The 15,815-nt window shown below is 68.5% G+C and overlaps 2 protein-coding genes across 2 annotated transcripts; one reads left to right on the forward strand and one right to left on the reverse strand.

The window, feature by feature from the left end:
• Nucleotides 1–362: 362 nt before the first annotated feature.
• On the forward strand, nt 363–5,883 carry LOC148590029 (COP9 signalosome complex subunit 6-like; the record flags this gene model as incomplete). The annotated part of the gene is given in 10 exon segments (XM_088539553.1): nt 363–382; nt 384–486; nt 1,870–2,001; nt 3,264–3,352; nt 3,430–3,492; nt 3,579–3,626; nt 4,376–4,490; nt 5,158–5,250; nt 5,564–5,664; nt 5,741–5,883. Coding segments are annotated over 10 exon segments (905 nt in total), but the record flags the coding sequence as incomplete, so codon positions are not given.
• A 696-nt stretch (nt 5,884–6,579) lies between these two features.
• On the reverse strand, nt 6,580–15,167 carry MCM7 (minichromosome maintenance complex component 7). The gene is made up of 12 exons (XM_088539554.1): nt 15,046–15,167; nt 13,847–14,027; nt 13,631–13,768; nt 13,290–13,439; nt 12,805–12,922; nt 12,469–12,600; nt 12,261–12,344; nt 10,875–11,268; nt 9,745–9,828; nt 9,467–9,635; nt 7,947–8,056; nt 6,580–6,781 (listed from the first exon to the last, which is right to left on the reverse strand). Exons 2-12 carry the CDS (start codon nt 13,901–13,903, stop codon nt 6,580–6,582), a joined length of 1,638 nt encoding a protein of 545 aa, XP_088395680.1. The 5' UTR covers nt 13,904–14,027; nt 15,046–15,167.
• Between the last annotated feature and the right edge of the window lie 648 nt (nt 15,168–15,815).

Consider the following 15,815-nt stretch of genomic DNA (forward strand, 5'->3'; position numbering starts at 1 on the left):
CCCGCGGAGGCCCCGCCCCTCGCATGCTCCGCCCCTCGCATGCTCCGCCCCTCGCATGCTCCGCCCCTCCAGGCTCCGCCCCGCCCCTCCCAAGCCCCGCCCCGCGGAGGCCCCACCCCTGACGGCCATGCCCCGCGGTGGCCCCGCCCTTCGCAAGCCCCGCCCCCCGCTGTGGTCCCGCCCCTCCCAAGCCCCGCCCCGCGGAGGCCCCGCCCCTGACTCCGCCCCCCACCACCCCCCCCCACCCCCCACAGCGCCCTCTGTGTTGGCCACGGGGGTGACGGGCAGCGTCTCGGTGGCCCCGCCCCGCGGTGGCCCCGCCCCCTCGCAGGCCCCGCCCCTGACTCCGCCCCCTCCCGCAGCGCCCTCGGTCATGGCCGCCGGGGGTGACGGGCAGCGTGTCGGTCGCTCTGCACCCCCTGGTCATCCTCAACATCTCCGACCACTGGATCCGCATGCGCTGCCAGGAGGGGCGGCCGGGACAAGGTACCGACGGGGGGGCCGAGGGGCCCCGAACGGCCGGGAACGTCCCCCGAATGGCTCTGAGTGTCCCCGAGTGTCCCCGAGGGTCCTCGAGTGTCCCCGAACAGCCGCGAACGTCCCCAAATGGCCATGAACGGCCCCCAAGGGTCCCCGAATGGCCCTGAGTGTCCCCGAGTGTCCCCGAACAGCCGGGAACGTCCCCGAATGGCCTTGAACGGCCCCCGAGGGGCCCCGAATGGCCCTGAGTGTCCCCGAGTGTCCCCAAGTGTCCCCGAACGTCCCCGAATGGCCTTGAACGGCCCTGAGGGTCCCCGTGTGTCCCTGAGCGTCCCAAAACGTCCCTGGATGTTGCCAAGTGTCTCTGAACGTCCCCAAACATCCCCAAGTGTCCCCGAGGGTCCCCAAGTGTCCCTGTACAGCCGTGAACGTCCCCAAATGGCCATGAACAGCCCCGAGGGTCCCCAAGCGGCCCCCCCCGAGTGTCCCTGAATGGCCATGAACGTCCCCGAACGGCCCTGCACGTCCCCAAGCAGTCGCGCGTGTCCCCAAATGTCCCTGAGCATCACCAAACGTCCCTGGATGTTGCTAAGTGTCTCTGAATGTCCCCAAACATCCCCAAGTGTCCCCGAGGGTCCCCAAATGGCCGCGAGCGTCCCCAAGTGCCCCTGAGTGTCGCCAAATGTCCCCAAGCATCCCAAAACGTCCCTGGATGTTCCCAAGGGTCCCCAAACATCCCCGAGTGTCCCCAAATGTCCCTACGTGTCCCCAAGTGTCCCCTCCTCGCCGCCCCACAGCTCCCTGGCCAGGTCCCCCTGTCCCCTCGTTGGGTCCCCGTGTCCCCAGGCTGGTCCCAGTGTCCCCACACGGGTCATGATGTCCCCACGCTGTCCCCGTGTCCCCGCAGTGATCGGGGCACCAGGAGGGCCGCAACATCGAGGTCACCAACTCGATCCCTGTGTCCCCATGGTGTCCCCATGTCCCCATGGTGTCCCCATACTGATCATGGTGTCCCCATGGTGTCCCCACGCTGTCCCCATGTCCCCACGGTGTCCTCATGGTGTCCCCATGTCCCCGTGGTGTCCCCACGTCCCCACGTTGTCCCCGCAGTGATCGGGGCGCTCATCGGGCGCCAGGAGGGCCGCAACATCGAGGTCACCAACTCGATCCGTGTGTCCCCATGGTGTCCCCACGGTGTCCCCATGTCCCCACACTGTCCCCACGTCCCCACGCTGTCCCCGCAGTGATCGGGGCGCTCATCGGGCGCCAGGAGGGCCGCAACATCGAGGTCACCAACGCGATCCCCATGTCCCCATGCTGTCCCCATGGTGTCCCCACGCTGTCCCCATGTCCCCACGCTGTCCCCATGGTGTCCCCGTGTCCCCGCAGTGATCGGGGCGCTCATCGGGCGCCAGGAGGGCCGCAACATCGAGGTCACCAACTCGTTTGAGCTCTTGGCCCACGCGGTCGACGGCCACGTCCTGGTGGACAAGGAGTACTACTACACCAAGGAGGAGCAGTGTGGGTGACAGTGTGACACGGGTGTCCCCAAGTGTCCCCAGGGTGTCCCCAGGGTGTCCCCAGGGTCCTGGTGGACAAGGAGTACTACTACACCAAGGAGGAGCAGTGTGGGTGACACGGGTGTCCCCAAGTGTCCCCAGGGTGTCCCCAGGGTGTCCCCAGGGTGTCCCTGAGTGTCCCCAGGTGTCCCCAGGGTCCTGGTGGACAAGGAGTACTACTACACCAAGGAGGAGCAGTGTGGGTGACACGGGTGTCCCCGAGGGTCCCCAGGGTGTCCCCAGGGTGTCCCCAGGGTGTCCCCAAGTGTCCCCAAGGGTCCCCAGGGTGTCCCCAGGGTGTCCCCAGGGTCTTGGTGGACAAGGAGTACTACTACACCAAGGAGGAGCAGTGTGGGTGACACCGTGACACCGGGTGTCCCCAAGTGTCCCCAGGGTGTCCCCAAGGGTCCCCAGGGAGTACTACTACACCAAGGAGGAGCAGTTTGCGTCACACCGGTGTCCCTGGGTGTCCCTGGATGTTCTTGGGTGTCTCCAAGTGCCCCCCCAGGGTCACCGACTGTCCCTGGGTGTCCCCAGGTGTCCCTGAGTGCCCCCAAGTGCCTCCAAGTGTCCCCCAGTGTCCCTGGGTGTCCCCGGGCATCCCTGAGTATCCCTGAGTGTCCCTGGATGTCCCAAGGGGTCCCCCAGGTGTCCCCAGGGTCCCCACAGGCTCCTGATGGGGGGGGCGGGGGGGGGGCGGAGCCACCAGCACCTGGGAGGGGCCTCAGTTGCCCCGGGGGGGGGGGTTTAGGGGCCTGGGGGGTTTTAGAGGGTTTGGGGGGGGGTTGGGGGGTGTTTAGGGACCTGGAGGGGGTTCAGGGGTCCTGGGGGGTTTATGGGGCCTGGGGGGGGTTTTAGGGGACCCAGGGGGGTTTTAGGGGACCCGCGGGAGGGGGGGGCGGTTTAGGGGACCCGGGGGTTTCAGGGGTCCTGGGGGGGGTCTAGGGGTCCTGGGGGGTTCAGGGGTCCTGGGGGGTTTTAGGGGACCCGGGAGTTTTATGGGACCCAGGGGGGTTTTAGGTGACCCGGGGGGGGTGGGGGGTTCAGGGGACCCGGGGGGGGTTCAGGGGTCCTGGGGGGTTTTTAGGGGTCCTGGGGGGTTTTCTGGGTCCTCGGGGGGGTTCAGGGGTCCTGGGGGGTTCAGGGGTCCTGGGGGGTTTTATGGGTCCTCGGGGGGGTTCAGGGCCCCCGGGGGGTTCAGGGCCCCCCCTGAGCCCCCCCCAGTCAAGCAGGTGTTCAAGGAGCTGGAGTTCCTGGGCTGGTACACGACGGGGGGGCCCCCGGACGCCTCCGACATCCACGTGCACAAACAGGTCCGGGGGGGGGGGGCAGCCCTGGGGGGGGGGGGCAGCCCCGGAGCCCCCCCCACCTCACCCCCCGCCCCCCCCAGGTGTGTGAGATCATCGAGAGCCCCCTGTTCCTCAAGCTGAACCCCATGACGAAACACACGGACGTGAGCGGGGGGGGACGGGGGGGGGGGGGGCGGGGGGGAGACCCCCCCACACCCGACTGAGCCCCCCCCCCGACCCCCCCAAACAGCTCCCGGTCAGCGTGTTCGAGTCCGTCATCGACATCATCAACGGGGAGGTGACGTGGGGACATTGGGGACACCAAGGGGGGACATTGGGGACACTGGGGGGACATTGGGGTCTGGGGGGGACATTGGGGGGTCATTGGGGATACCCGGGCGTTCATTGGAGTCTGGGGGGGTCATGGGGGGCTGGGGGGGGGGGTCATTGGGGTCCCGGAGGGGGTCACTGGGGACACTGGGGGGTCATTGGGGACACCGGGGGGGACATTGGGGACACCGGGGGGGGAAAGTTCAGGGGGGGTCATTGGGGGTCCCAGGGGGGTCACTGGGGTCTGGGGGTGTCATGGGGGTCTGGGGGGGGGTCATTAGGGGCCCAGGGGGCTCATTGGGGTCTGGGGGGCCATTGGGGACACCAGGGGGTCATGGGGGTCTGGGGGGGGTCACTGGGGTCTGGGGGGGGGGGGGTCATTGGGGACACCAGGGGGTCACTGGGGACACCGGGGGGTCCTGGGGGTGTCATGGGGGCCCGGGGGTTCATTGGGGTCTGGGGGGGGGGTCATTGGGGTCCCAGGGGGGGTCATTGGGGTCTAGGGGGGGGTCACTGGGATCTGGGGGGGTCATGGGGGTCTGGGGGGGACACTGGGGGGGTCATTGGGGTCCCAGGGGGGGTCATTGGGGTCTGGGGGGTTCATTGGGGTCCCAGGGGGGGTCATTCTGGTCCCAGGGGGGTCATTGGGGACACCGGGGGGGTCATTGGGGACACCGGGGAGGGGGGGTCATTCTGGTGACGTCCCCCCCCCCCCAGGCCACCATGCTGTTTGCCGAGCTGACCTACACGTTGGCCACCGAGGAGGCCGAGCGCATCGGGGTTGACCACGTGGCCAGGATGACGGCGACCGGCAGCGGGGAGAACTCCACGGGTCGGCGGGGGGACAACGGGGACAACGGGGACAACCGGGGGGACAGAGAGGGGACAACAGGGACAACCGGGGGGACAACCCGGGGGGACAGAGCGGGGACAACGAGGGGGACAGAGCGGGGACAACCGGGGGGACAGAGAGGGGACAATGGGGACAACCAGGGGGACAGAGCGAGGACAACCGGGGGGACAGAGCGGGGACAATGGGGACAACTGGGGGGACGGCACGGGGTCAACCAGGGGGACAGAGCAGGGACAACCAGGGGGTGGCACACCCGGACAACTGGGAGGACAGAATGGGGACGATGTGGGGACAACGGAGGGGGCAACGGGGGGACAGAATGGGGACAACCGGGGGGAACGACTGGGGAAATGACCCAGGGACAATGTGGGGACAATGCGGGGACAGCTGTGAGGGCACCAGGGGGACAATGTGGGGACAACCAGGGAGACAACGTGGGGACAACCAGGGGGACAATGCGGCAAGGGGGACATCAAGAGGGGACAACGGGCTGTGCTGGGACCCCTGGGGCCACGGGAACCGGGGCCAGCGGGGCCGGGGGACACGTGGGGACACCGGGGGACACATGGGGACACATGGGGACACCAGGGGACACTTGGGGACCCCGGGCCGCGTCCCGAGCGTCCCCGTCCCCGTCCCCGCGCAGTGGCCGAGCACCTCATTGCCCAGCACAGCGCCATCAAGATGCTGCACAGCCGCGTCAAGCTCATCCTGGAGTACGTGAGGGCCTCGGAGGCCGGTGAGCGCCGGGGGGGACGTGGGGACACCCCGGGGACACCCTGGGGACACCCCAGGGACACCCAGTGACACCCTGGGGACACCCTGTGACATCCTGGGGACACCCGGTGACACCCCGGGGACACCCTGGGGACACCCTGGGGACACCTGGGGACACCCGGGGACACCCTGTGACATCCTGGGGACACCTGGGGACACCCTGGGGACACCCCGGGGATACCCTGGGGACACCCGGGGACACCCTGTGACATCCTGGGGACACCTGGGGACACCCTGGGGACACCCGGTGACACCGCGTGTCCCCCCCCGCGCAGGGGACGTCCCCTTCAACCACGAGATCCTGCGCGAGGCCTATGCCCTGTGTCACTGCCTGCCCGTGCTGAGCACCGACAAGTTCAAGACGGATTTCTACGACGTGAGCTGGGGACACGGGGGGGACACGGGGGTGACGGGGGGACACGGGGGGTGACAGCCGCCCTCCCCCCTTGCAGCAATGCAACGACGTGGGGCTCATGGCCTATCTGGGCACCATCACCAAGACCTGCAACACCATGAACCAGTTCGTGAACAAGTTCAACGTCCTCTACGACCGCCAGGGCATCGGGCGCCGCATGCGGGGGCTCTTCTTCTAGGGACCCCCTTCCCGGTCAATAAACGGCTCCGGGGGTGACGCTTTGTCCCTGTCCCTTGGGGTGGGGACAGCAGGGGACAGGGGGGACCGGGCGCCAAAGGGCAGAGAAAGGATGGAGAGAAAGGCTGAAGAAAGGCGGTTTTATTGCTAAAAACAACAGGGAGGTGACACGGGCGGCACATGAAGGTGACATGTGGGCATGGGGTGTCACACAAGGAGGACACAGGTATCACACAAAGGTGACACAGGTGTCACCCGAAGGTGACACGGAATCGGGGGCGTCACCTGAAGGTGATGGGGGGTCACACAAAGGTGACGCGCATGTCATGGGGTGTCACCCGAAGCTGACAGGGGTGTCACCCGAAGGTGACGGGGGGGTCACGGGGTGTCACCCGAAGGTGACAGGCGTCACCTAAAGGTGCCGCAGGATCGGGTGTCACACGAAGGTGACGCGCGTGTCACAGGGTGTCACCCAAAGGTGGGGGGGGGGCCACGAAGGTGACGCGCATGTCACGGGGTGTCACACGAAGGTGACAGGTGTCACACGAAGGTGACAGGGGGTGTCACAGGGTGTCACACGAAGGTGACGCGCGTGTCATGGGGTGTCACCCGAAGCTGACAGGGGTGTCACCCGAAGGTGACAGGTGTCACACGAAGGTGACGCGCGTGTCACGGGGTGTCACCCGAAGGTGACAGGCGTCACACGAAGGTGACGCGCGTGCGCGCCGCGTTGACGTGCAGCACGTTGAGCTCCTCGTACTCGGCCAGCGCCGCCTCCACCTGCGCCGGGGTGAAGCCGCGGGCCAGGCAGCGCTGCAGAGCGTCCCCCATCCGCACGGAGCCGCCCGCGGCCGCCAGCTCCCGCAGCGCCGCAAACACCCCCTCGGCCGCGCGGGGCGCCCTGCGGGGACAGGGGGGACTGAGGGGACAGCAGGGACGGCGGGGGGACATGGGAAGACATGGGGACATGGGGACGGCAGGGGGACAGCAGGGACATGGGGACAGCGGGGCCGCCAGCTCCCGCAGCGCCGCAAACACCCCCTCGGCTGCACGGGGTGCCCTGCGGGGACAGCGGGGACTTAGGGGACAGCAGGGGGACATGGGGACGGCGGGGGGTACAGCGAGGACACGGGGGGACATGGGGACGGCGGGGGGACAGCAGAGCCTCAGGGGACGGTGGGGGGACATGGGGGGACATGGGGACAGCAGGGGGACGTGGGGATGGCGGGAGATAGCGGGGAGTCAGCAGGGGACGGGACAGCGGGGGGACATCGGGGACAGACAGGAACGGCAGGGGACGCAGGGACATCTAGGGACACGGGGGATATCGGGGGGACATCGGGAGATGGGAGTCAGCAGGGGACGGGATGGCGGGGGGACATGGGGACAGGCAGGAAGGGCGGGGACAGCGAGGGCCACGGGGACATCTAGGGACACTGGGGAGGCAGCAGGGAACAGGACAGGGGACATGGGGACAGCAGGGGCAGGCAGGGTGAGGGACATGGGGACATCGAGGGACACGGGGGATCTTGGGGAGTCAGGAGGGGACATAGGGACAGTTGAGGGAGCAGTTGGAGGGGGCAGTGCAGGGACCTTGGAATGTCAGGACCGGGGTGGGGACATTAGGGGAAGATGGTGAGGGACAGCGTGGGGGACATCGGGGACATCAGGGGGACATTGGGGACAGCGTGGGGACATTGGGGATGTCAGGAGACATTGGGGACATCGGGGACGTCAGGGGGACATGGGGGACATTGGGGACATCAGGGGGACATTGGGGACAGCGTGGGGGACACTGGGGATGTCAGGGATAGCGTGGGGGACATTGGGGACATCAGGGGGACATTGGGGACAGCGTGGGGACATTGGGGATGTCAGGAGACATTGGGGACATCGGGGACGTCAGGGGGACATGGGGGACATTGGGGACATCAGGGGGACATTGGGGACATCAGGGGGACATTGGGGACATCGGGGACATCAGGGGGACATTGCAGGGAGGACAGCGGGGATGGACCCGCAGCAGGGATGGCACCAGGGCCCCCCCGCCCCCCCGCGCCCCTCACCGGCCCTGCTGTCCCTTGTCCCCGAGCAGGGAGTCCTTGGACATCTCCATGAGCCGAATGGCCTCGTTCACGTCCTCCTTCTCCACCACGTCCACGAGGCGCAGCCGGGCCTGGCGCAAAGGGGGCCAAGGGGGTCCAAGGGGGTCCCATGGGGGTCCAAAGGGGGTCCCATGGGGGCCAAGGGGGTCCCATGGGGGCCAAGGGGGTCCATGGGGGTCCAAAGGGGTCCACGGGGAGCCTGGGGCACCCGGGGGGACACGGTGGCTCCGTCCCGTCCCCTTTTCCCTCCCATCCCGTCCCCTTTTCCCTCCTCTGTCCCATACTCTTCCCTCCCGCCCTGTTTCCCCCCTTCCCCGGGTCCTTCCCTTTTATTTTCCTCCACTTCCACCTCCTTTTCCTCCCATTTTCCCCCACCTGCCCCCTTTTCCTCCTTTCCCCCCGCCGGCTCCTGCTCTGTTTGTCCCGTCCCATCCTATTTTCCCACTGTTTGTCCCATCCCACCCCGTTCTTCCCACCCGTCCCACTCCATTTCCCACCATTTCCCCCGTTTCCTGCCATTTCCCCCTGTCCCACCCCGTTTCCCCCATTCCCCCCCTGTTTTTCCTCGTTTTTCCCCATTTCCCCCCCCTATTTTCCCCGCATTTTCCCCCTCACCAGGGCCGTGGCCAGGCGCAGGATCCCCAGCAGGGTCCGTGTCCCCGTTTTTCCCCATTTTTCCCCATTTTTCCCCATTTTCCCCTCACCAGGGCCGTGGCCAGCCGCAGGATCCCCAGCAGGGTCCGTGTCCCCGTTTTTCCCCGTTTTTCCCCATTTTTCCCCGTTTTCCCCCCGTTTCCCCCCTCACCAGGGCCGTGGCCAGCCGCAGGATCCCCAGCAGGGTCCGTGTCCCCGTTTTTCCCATTTTCCCCCCGTTTTTCCCCATTTCCCCCCTCACCAGGGCCGTGGCCAGCCGCAGGATCCCCAGCAGGGTCCGTGTCCCCGTTTTTCCCCATTTTCCCCCCGTTTTCCCCCGTTTCCCCCCTCACCAGGGCCGTGGCCAGCCGCAGGATCCCCAGCAGGGCCCGTGTACCCGTTTTTCCCCGTTTTCCCCCATTTTTCCCCGTTTTTCCCCGTTTTCCCCCCTCACCAGGGCCGTGGCCAGCCGCAGGATCCCCAGCAGGGTCCGTGTCCCCGTTTTTCCCCGTTTTTCCCCGTTTTTCCCCCTTTTTTTCCCCGTTTCCCCCTCACCAGGGCCGTGGCCAGCCGCAGGATCCCCAGCAGGGTCCGTGTCCCCGTTTTTCCCCGTTTTTCCCCGTTTTTCCCCCTTTTTTTCCCCGTTTCCCCCTCACCAGGGCCGTGGCCAGCCGCAGGATCCCCAGCAGGGTCCGTGTCCCCGTTTTTCCCCGTTTTTCCCCGTTTTTCCCCCTTTTTTTCCCCGTTTCCCCCTCACCAGGGCCGTGGCCAGCCGCAGGATCCCCAGCAGGGTCCGTGTCCCCGTTTTTCCCTGTTTTTTTCCCCATTTTTCCCCATTTTCCCCTCACCAGGGCCGTGGCCAGCCGCAGGATCCCCAGCAGGGTCCGGGCCGACGTGTAGCCCCCGTCCCGGCTCTTCCCGGCCTCCTTCCTCATCTCCACGTAGGCCGCCGTGATGTAGTCGGACAGAGACTCCGGCACCACCGGCTGCTTCCGCTTGCAGGTGGCCAGGTAGCGCCTGGGGGGACACGGGGGACATGGAGGGGACATTGGGGACACACGGGGGGACATTGGGGCCACACGGGGGGACATTGGGGACACACGGGGCCACACGGGGCCCCCCTCACCTCATGAGCCGCATGTCCAGCGGCCGCACGGCGCCCGGCGGCTGCCGGCTGTGCTGGTGCACGTAGGTGATGTGCTGGGCCAGGCTGCACCGGGAACAGCGGGAACGGCCCTTGGGAACGGAGCGGGGACGGAGCGGGGAGACCGGGGGGATGGAGAGAGGGAGGGAGGGAGGGAGGGATGGAGAGAGGGAGGGAGGGAGGGAGGGAAGGATGGAGGGAGGGAGGGAAGGAGGATGGAGGGAGGGAAGGAGGATGGAGGGAGGGAAGGAGGATGGAGGGAGGGAAGGATGGAGGGAGGGAAGGATGGAGGGAGGGAGGGAGGGAGGATGGAGGCCGGGACACAGAGGGAGGATGGAGGCAGGGAGGGAGGCCAAGGGCCATGGAGGGAGGGAGGATGGAGAGAGAGAGGCCGGGAGGGAAGGAAGATGGAGGATGGAGCGACGCCAGGGCACAGAGGGAGAATGGAAGGAGGCCGAGGGGCCTGGAGGGAGGATGAGGGGAGGATGGAGGAAGGGAGGCTGAGGGGCACAGAGGGAGGATGGAGGGAGAATGGAAAGAGGGAGGGAGGCTGGGACGGAAGGAGGATGGAGGGAGGCCAAGGGGCACGGAGGGAGAGAGGGAGGATGGAGGGAGGGAGGGTGAAGGGCACAGAGGGAGGATGGAGGGAAGGAGGCCAGGGGGCATGGAGGAAGGCCGAGGGGAGGATGGAGAGAGGCTGGGAGAGAGGGAGGCCGGGAGGATGGAGGGAGGGAGAACAGAAAGAGGCCAAGGGGCATGGAGGGAAGATAGAGGGAGGCCGAGGGCAGGATGGAGAGAGGGAGGCCGGGAGGATAGAGAGAGGGAGGCCGGGAGGATGGAGAGAGGGAGGCTGGGAGGATGGAGAGAGGGAGAACAGAAGGAGGCCAAGGGGCATGGAGGGAAGATGGAGGGAGGGAGGCCGGGGAGCATGGAGGAAGGCTGAGGGGAGGAAGGAGAGAGGCTGGGAGAGAGGGAGGTTGGAAGGATGGAGAGAGGGAGGGAGGCCGGGGGGCATGGAGGGAGGATGGAGGGAGGGAGGATGGAGGGAGGGAGGCCGGCAGGATGGAGGGAGGCCGTGCGGAGGCCGCGGCCCCGTCCCGCGCAGGCCTCACCGCAGGTCGTTGTCGCGGTCCGGCCGGTCCTGCAGCAGCCAGAGCAGGTCGAAGCGGGACAGCAGCGCGGCCGGGAGCTGCGCGTTGCGCTCCAGGCTGCGGCGCGGGTCGTAGCGGCCGCCCGCCGGGTTGGCGGCCGCCAGCACGGCGCAGCGCGCGTTGAGCGTGGCCAGCACGCCCGCCTTGGCCACCGACACGCTCTGCTGCTCCATGGCCTCGTGGATGGCCACGCGGTCGCCCTCCAGCATCTTGTCGAACTCGTCGATGCAGCAGACGCCGCCGTCCGCCAGCACCAGCGCGCCGCCCTCCAGCGCCAGCTCCCCCGACAGCGGGTCCCGCAGCACCGCGGCCGTCAGCCCCACGCCGGACGAGCCCCGGCCCGTCGTGTACTGGCCTGGGGGGACGGGGGGGACACGGAGCTGGGGGGGACACGGCGGGGACAAGGGGGCGCTGGGGGGGACACGGGGGGGACAAGGGGGCGCTGGGGGGGACACGGGGGGGACAAGGGGGCACTGGGGGGGACAACAGGGACAAGGGGGCGCTGGGGGGGGGGACACGAGGGGGACAAGGGGGCGCTGGGGGGACAAGGGGGCGCTGGAGGGGACAACAGGGACAAGGGGGTGCTGGGGGGGACGTGGGGGGGACAAGGGGCACTGGGGGGGACACGGGGGGGACAAGGGGGCGCTGGGGGGGACAACAGGGACAAGGGGGCGCTGGGGGGGACGTGGGGGGACAAGGGGGCGCTGGGGGGGACAACAGGGACAAGGGGGCGCTGGGGGGAACGTGGGGGGACAAGGGGGCGCTGAGGGGGGGACACGGGGGGGACAAGGGGGCGCTGGGGGGGACAAGGGGGCACTGGGGGGGACAACAGGGACAAGGGGGCGCTGGGGGGGACACGGGGGGGACAAGGGGGCGTTGGGGGGGACACGGGGGGGACAAGGGGGCGTTGGGGGGGACAACAGGGACAAGGGGGCACTGGAGGGGGCAACATGGAGCTGGGGGGGACGGAAGGGACGCAGTGGCGCTGGGGGGGACAAGGCAGCGCTGGGTGGGGGGACGAAGGGGACGTGGCAGAGCTGGGGGGACAACATGGAGCTGGGGGGGACATGGCGGGGACAACGTGGAGCTGGGGGGGACAAGGGGACAGCAGAATTGGGGGACACAAAGGGGACACAGTGGCACTGGGGGGACAGCAGGGACACAGCGGCACTGGGGGGGGACAATGTGGAGTTGGGGGGTATGAAGGGGACGAAACAGAGCTGGGGGGGACACAAGGGGGCATTGGGGGACACGGTGGGGACACAGTGGAGCTGGGGGGGATGAAGGGGGCGCTGGGGGGACAGCGGGGACAAGGTGACGCCGGGGGGACCCGGGGGTGGCACTCACTGCGCGGCGCCAGGCGGTCGATGTAGGACAGGAGCTGCGACTTGGCCACGCCGGGGTCCCCCATGAGGCAGATGTTGATGTTCCCTGGGGACGCGGGGACAGCGGGTGACGCCGGGAGGAGGCCGGGGGGGACGGGGAGGCCGGGGGGGGCCGCGGAGGCCGGGGGGGACGGGGAGGCCGGGGGGGGACGGGAGGAGCCGGGCCTCACCGCGGATCCGCATGCCGCGGGGGCTGCGCTCCACGCCGCCCACCAGCAGCAGCAGCAGGGCCTTCTTGACGTCCTCGTGCCCGTAGATCTCGGGGGCGATGGAGGCCGCCAGCTTCTCGTAGAAATCCTCCTCTGCGGGGAGGCCGCGGTGAGGCCCGGCCTCCACGGCCTCGCTCGGCTCCCCGGCCTCCCCCACGATCTGCCGGAGCTCGGCCTCCCCACAGAGGCCCCCGGCCTCCCCCATGATCCGCTGCAGCTCGGCCTCCCCATGGAGGCCCCCGGCCTCCCCCATGATCCACCACAGCTCGGCCTCCCCGCGGAGGCCGCCGGCCTCACCCGTGATCTGCCGCAGCTCGGCCTCGCTCAGCTCCCCGGCGCCCTCGTTCTCGTCCTCGTCACTCTTGTTCATCTGCACGATGCGGTGCGCCTCCAGGTAGGTCTCGGAGAGGAGGCCCTGGGGACAGGCAGCGCGGGTGACGCCGGGTGACGCCAGGCAGAGGGTGACGTCAGCCGGCAGCGGGTGACGCTGGGTGATGCCAGGAGAAGGCTGACACCGGGTGACACCAGGCTGGTGGAGGTGACACCAGGTGATGCTGACTGGCAGGTGACACCGGGTAGCGAGTGACACCGGGTGGTGCCAGCCAGCGGGTGACACCGGGTGATGCCAGCTGGTGGGTGACACCAGACAGTGCGTGACACCAGGTGACACCAGGCAGTGGGTGACATTGGGCGGACGGTGATGCCAGGCAGCCAGTGACACCAGGTGACACCAGGCAGCGGGTGACACCGGGTGACACCAGGTGACAGCGGGTGACACCCACCTGCGCGATCTGCCGGAAGCCGGACTTGAGCAGCGGCAGGAAGACGCCGGTGACGCTGACGTGGTCGCCGGGCTGCGCCAGCCGGGTGTTCTCGCCGTGCGCGGCCACTGTGAGCGAGCGCGGGAGGTGGCCCACGGGGACCTGGTCGGTCTGGGGGGATGTGTGAGCGCGGTGACGTCCCCGCCGTGTCCCCCATGTCCCCCCGTGTCCCCGCCGTGTCCCCCCGCGTCCCCGCCGTGTCCCCGCCGTGTCCCCGGTGTCCCCCCCATGTCCCCCCGTGTCCCCCCCGTGTCCCCGCCGTGTCCCCCCCCGTGTCCCCCCGTGTCCCCCCGCGTCCTCACGTGCTCCTGCAGCTTCAGCTCCTGGAACTTGACGAACTTGGAGCCCCGGCTCTGCAGGTAGAGCCGCCCGCCCGAGCGGTTCGTCTGGCACTCGCGGCTCGGGCACATGATGAGCGGGGTGAACGTGGGCGCCTGGATCTGCGGGTGACGCCGGTGACGCCGGTGACGTCCCCGTCACCCCCCGTGTCACCCGCACCCCGCCCCGATGGTGCTCACGGGCTGGTAGGTCTCGGCCCCGCACTGGTCACAGCTGTAGGTGGCCACCACCATCATGGGCTTGACCTCGGTGACGCGGGTGACGATGCCGCGCACGGTCACCAGCTTCCCGATACAGTCGGCGCGGACGTCGCGGATCACCCGGGCCTTGGCCGTCGACGGCGCCTTGAAGTAGAGCTCGCTGGGGACGGGGACACGGTTAGAGGGGGACGCGGGGGACGCGAGGGGGGACGCGGGGGACACACAGGATGGCATAGGGGATATAGAGGGGACATAGGTGAGGAGATAAGTGATGTACAGGAGGACACAGGTGGACACGGAGGAGGACATGGGGGACACAGGTGACAAGACAGGACTTGAAATGTGGACGGAATCTGCCAGCTGGGACCAGGGAAGGACACGGAGATGGAAACAGGGCTGGAAACGATGCGGAATGTCGGGAAGCAGCGAACGGGGTCGGGGACCGCGGGATGCGGCAGGGACGGGGTGGCAGAGGAGGAGCCTCGTGGGGACAGGGCAGGGGACGAGGGACGGGGACAAGGGACAGGGAATGGGGACAGTGGAAGGCAGAGGAAGAGCCTTGTAGGGACACAGCAGGGGACAAGGGACAGCAGACAAGGGACAGGGGATGGAAAAGGAGGAGCCTCGTGGGGACAGGGCAGGGGACGAGGGACAGGGAACAGGGGACAAGGGACAGGGGATGGCAGAAGAGGAGCCTCGTGGGGACAGGGCAGGGGATGGGGACAGGGACAGGGGACGGGGACAGGGGATGGCAGAGGAAGAACCTTGTGGGGACAGGGCAGGGGATGGGGGACGGGGCAAGGGACAAGGGACAGGGATGGGGACAGGGGAAGGCAAAGGAGGAGCTTGGTGGGGATAGGGCAGGGGACAAGGGACAGGGAACAGGGGATGGGGGACGAGGGATGGCAGAGGAGGAGCCTTGTGGGGACACGGCAGGGGATGGGGGACAGGGGATGGGGACAGGGGACGGGGGACAGGGATGGAGGATGGCAGAGGAGGAGCCTCGTGTGGACACGGCAGGGGATGGGGGACAGGGCACAGGCACAGGGATGGGGACAGGGGATGGCAAAGAAGAAGCCTTGGGGGGACAGGGAACAGGGGACGGGGGACAAGAGCAAGGGACAGGGAACAGGACACAAGGGACATGGGACAAGGGCCAAGGCCACCCCCGCGCTCACAAGCGCCGCAGCAGCTCCGGCGGGTACCCCTCGTGCGGCGCGCGGCGCTCGCCGGCCTCGCGGCCCCGCTGCTCCAGCAGCAGCCGGTGCTCGATGTAGACGTCGAGGGCGTCCCGGCGCGTCACCTGCGGGGACGGCGGCGCTCAGGGGCGGCGGTGACACCGGGCGGCGGGGGACACCGGGCGGCGGGGGACACCGGGCGATGCCAGGCAGCCAATGACACCAGGTGACACCGGGCGGCGGGTGACGCCGGGCGATGCAGGCCAGAAGGTGACACCAGGCAGCGGGTGACACTGGGTGATGCCAGCTGGCGGGTGACACCGGGTGACGCCAGCCAGTGGGTGACATCGGCCAGCAGGTGACACCAGGTGATGCTGGCCAGAGGTGACACCAGGCAGTGAGTGACACTGGGCGATGCCAGGCAGACGATGACACCAGGTGGTGGGTGACACCAGGTGGAGGGTGACACCGGGCAGAGGGTGATGTCAGCCAGCAGGTGACACCAGGCAGCAGGTGACACCGGGTGATGCCAGCTGGCGGGTGACACTGGGTGACACCAACTGGTGGGTGACACCAGGCAGTGGGTGACATCGGCCGGCAGGTGACACCAGGTGATGCCAGGTGGTGGGTGACACCGGGAGGAGGGTGACACCAGGCAGAGGGTGATGTCAGCCAGCAGGTGACACCAGGTGACACTGGGTGATGCCAGCCGATGGGTGACACCAGGCAGTGGGTGACATCGGCCGGCAGGTGACACCAGGTGATGCTGG

The sequence above is a fragment of the Tinamus guttatus genome, unplaced genomic scaffold (assembly GCF_059628265.1).
Source record: "Tinamus guttatus ecotype Peru unplaced genomic scaffold, ASM5962826v1 Tinamus_guttatus_pri_ptg001830l, whole genome shotgun sequence".
Taxonomy (NCBI): Eukaryota; Metazoa; Chordata; class Aves; order Tinamiformes; family Tinamidae; genus Tinamus; species Tinamus guttatus.

Bases quoted from the DNA above. Each gene is read 5' to 3' on its own strand.
- MCM7 (XM_088539554.1), bottom strand. From the start codon at position 13,903: ATGATGGTGGTGGCCACCTACAGCTGTGACCAGTGCGGGGCCGAGACC. The intron at 9,636-9,744 runs GTGAGGGGGGCC...GTGTCCCCCCAG, and splicing joins CTGGACATGCGGCTCATGAG to GCGCTACCTGGCCACCTGCA. The intron at 8,057-9,466 runs GTGAGGGGAAAA...CCTTTGCGCCAG, and splicing joins TGCGGCTGGCCACGGCCCTG to GCCCGGCTGCGCCTCGTGGA.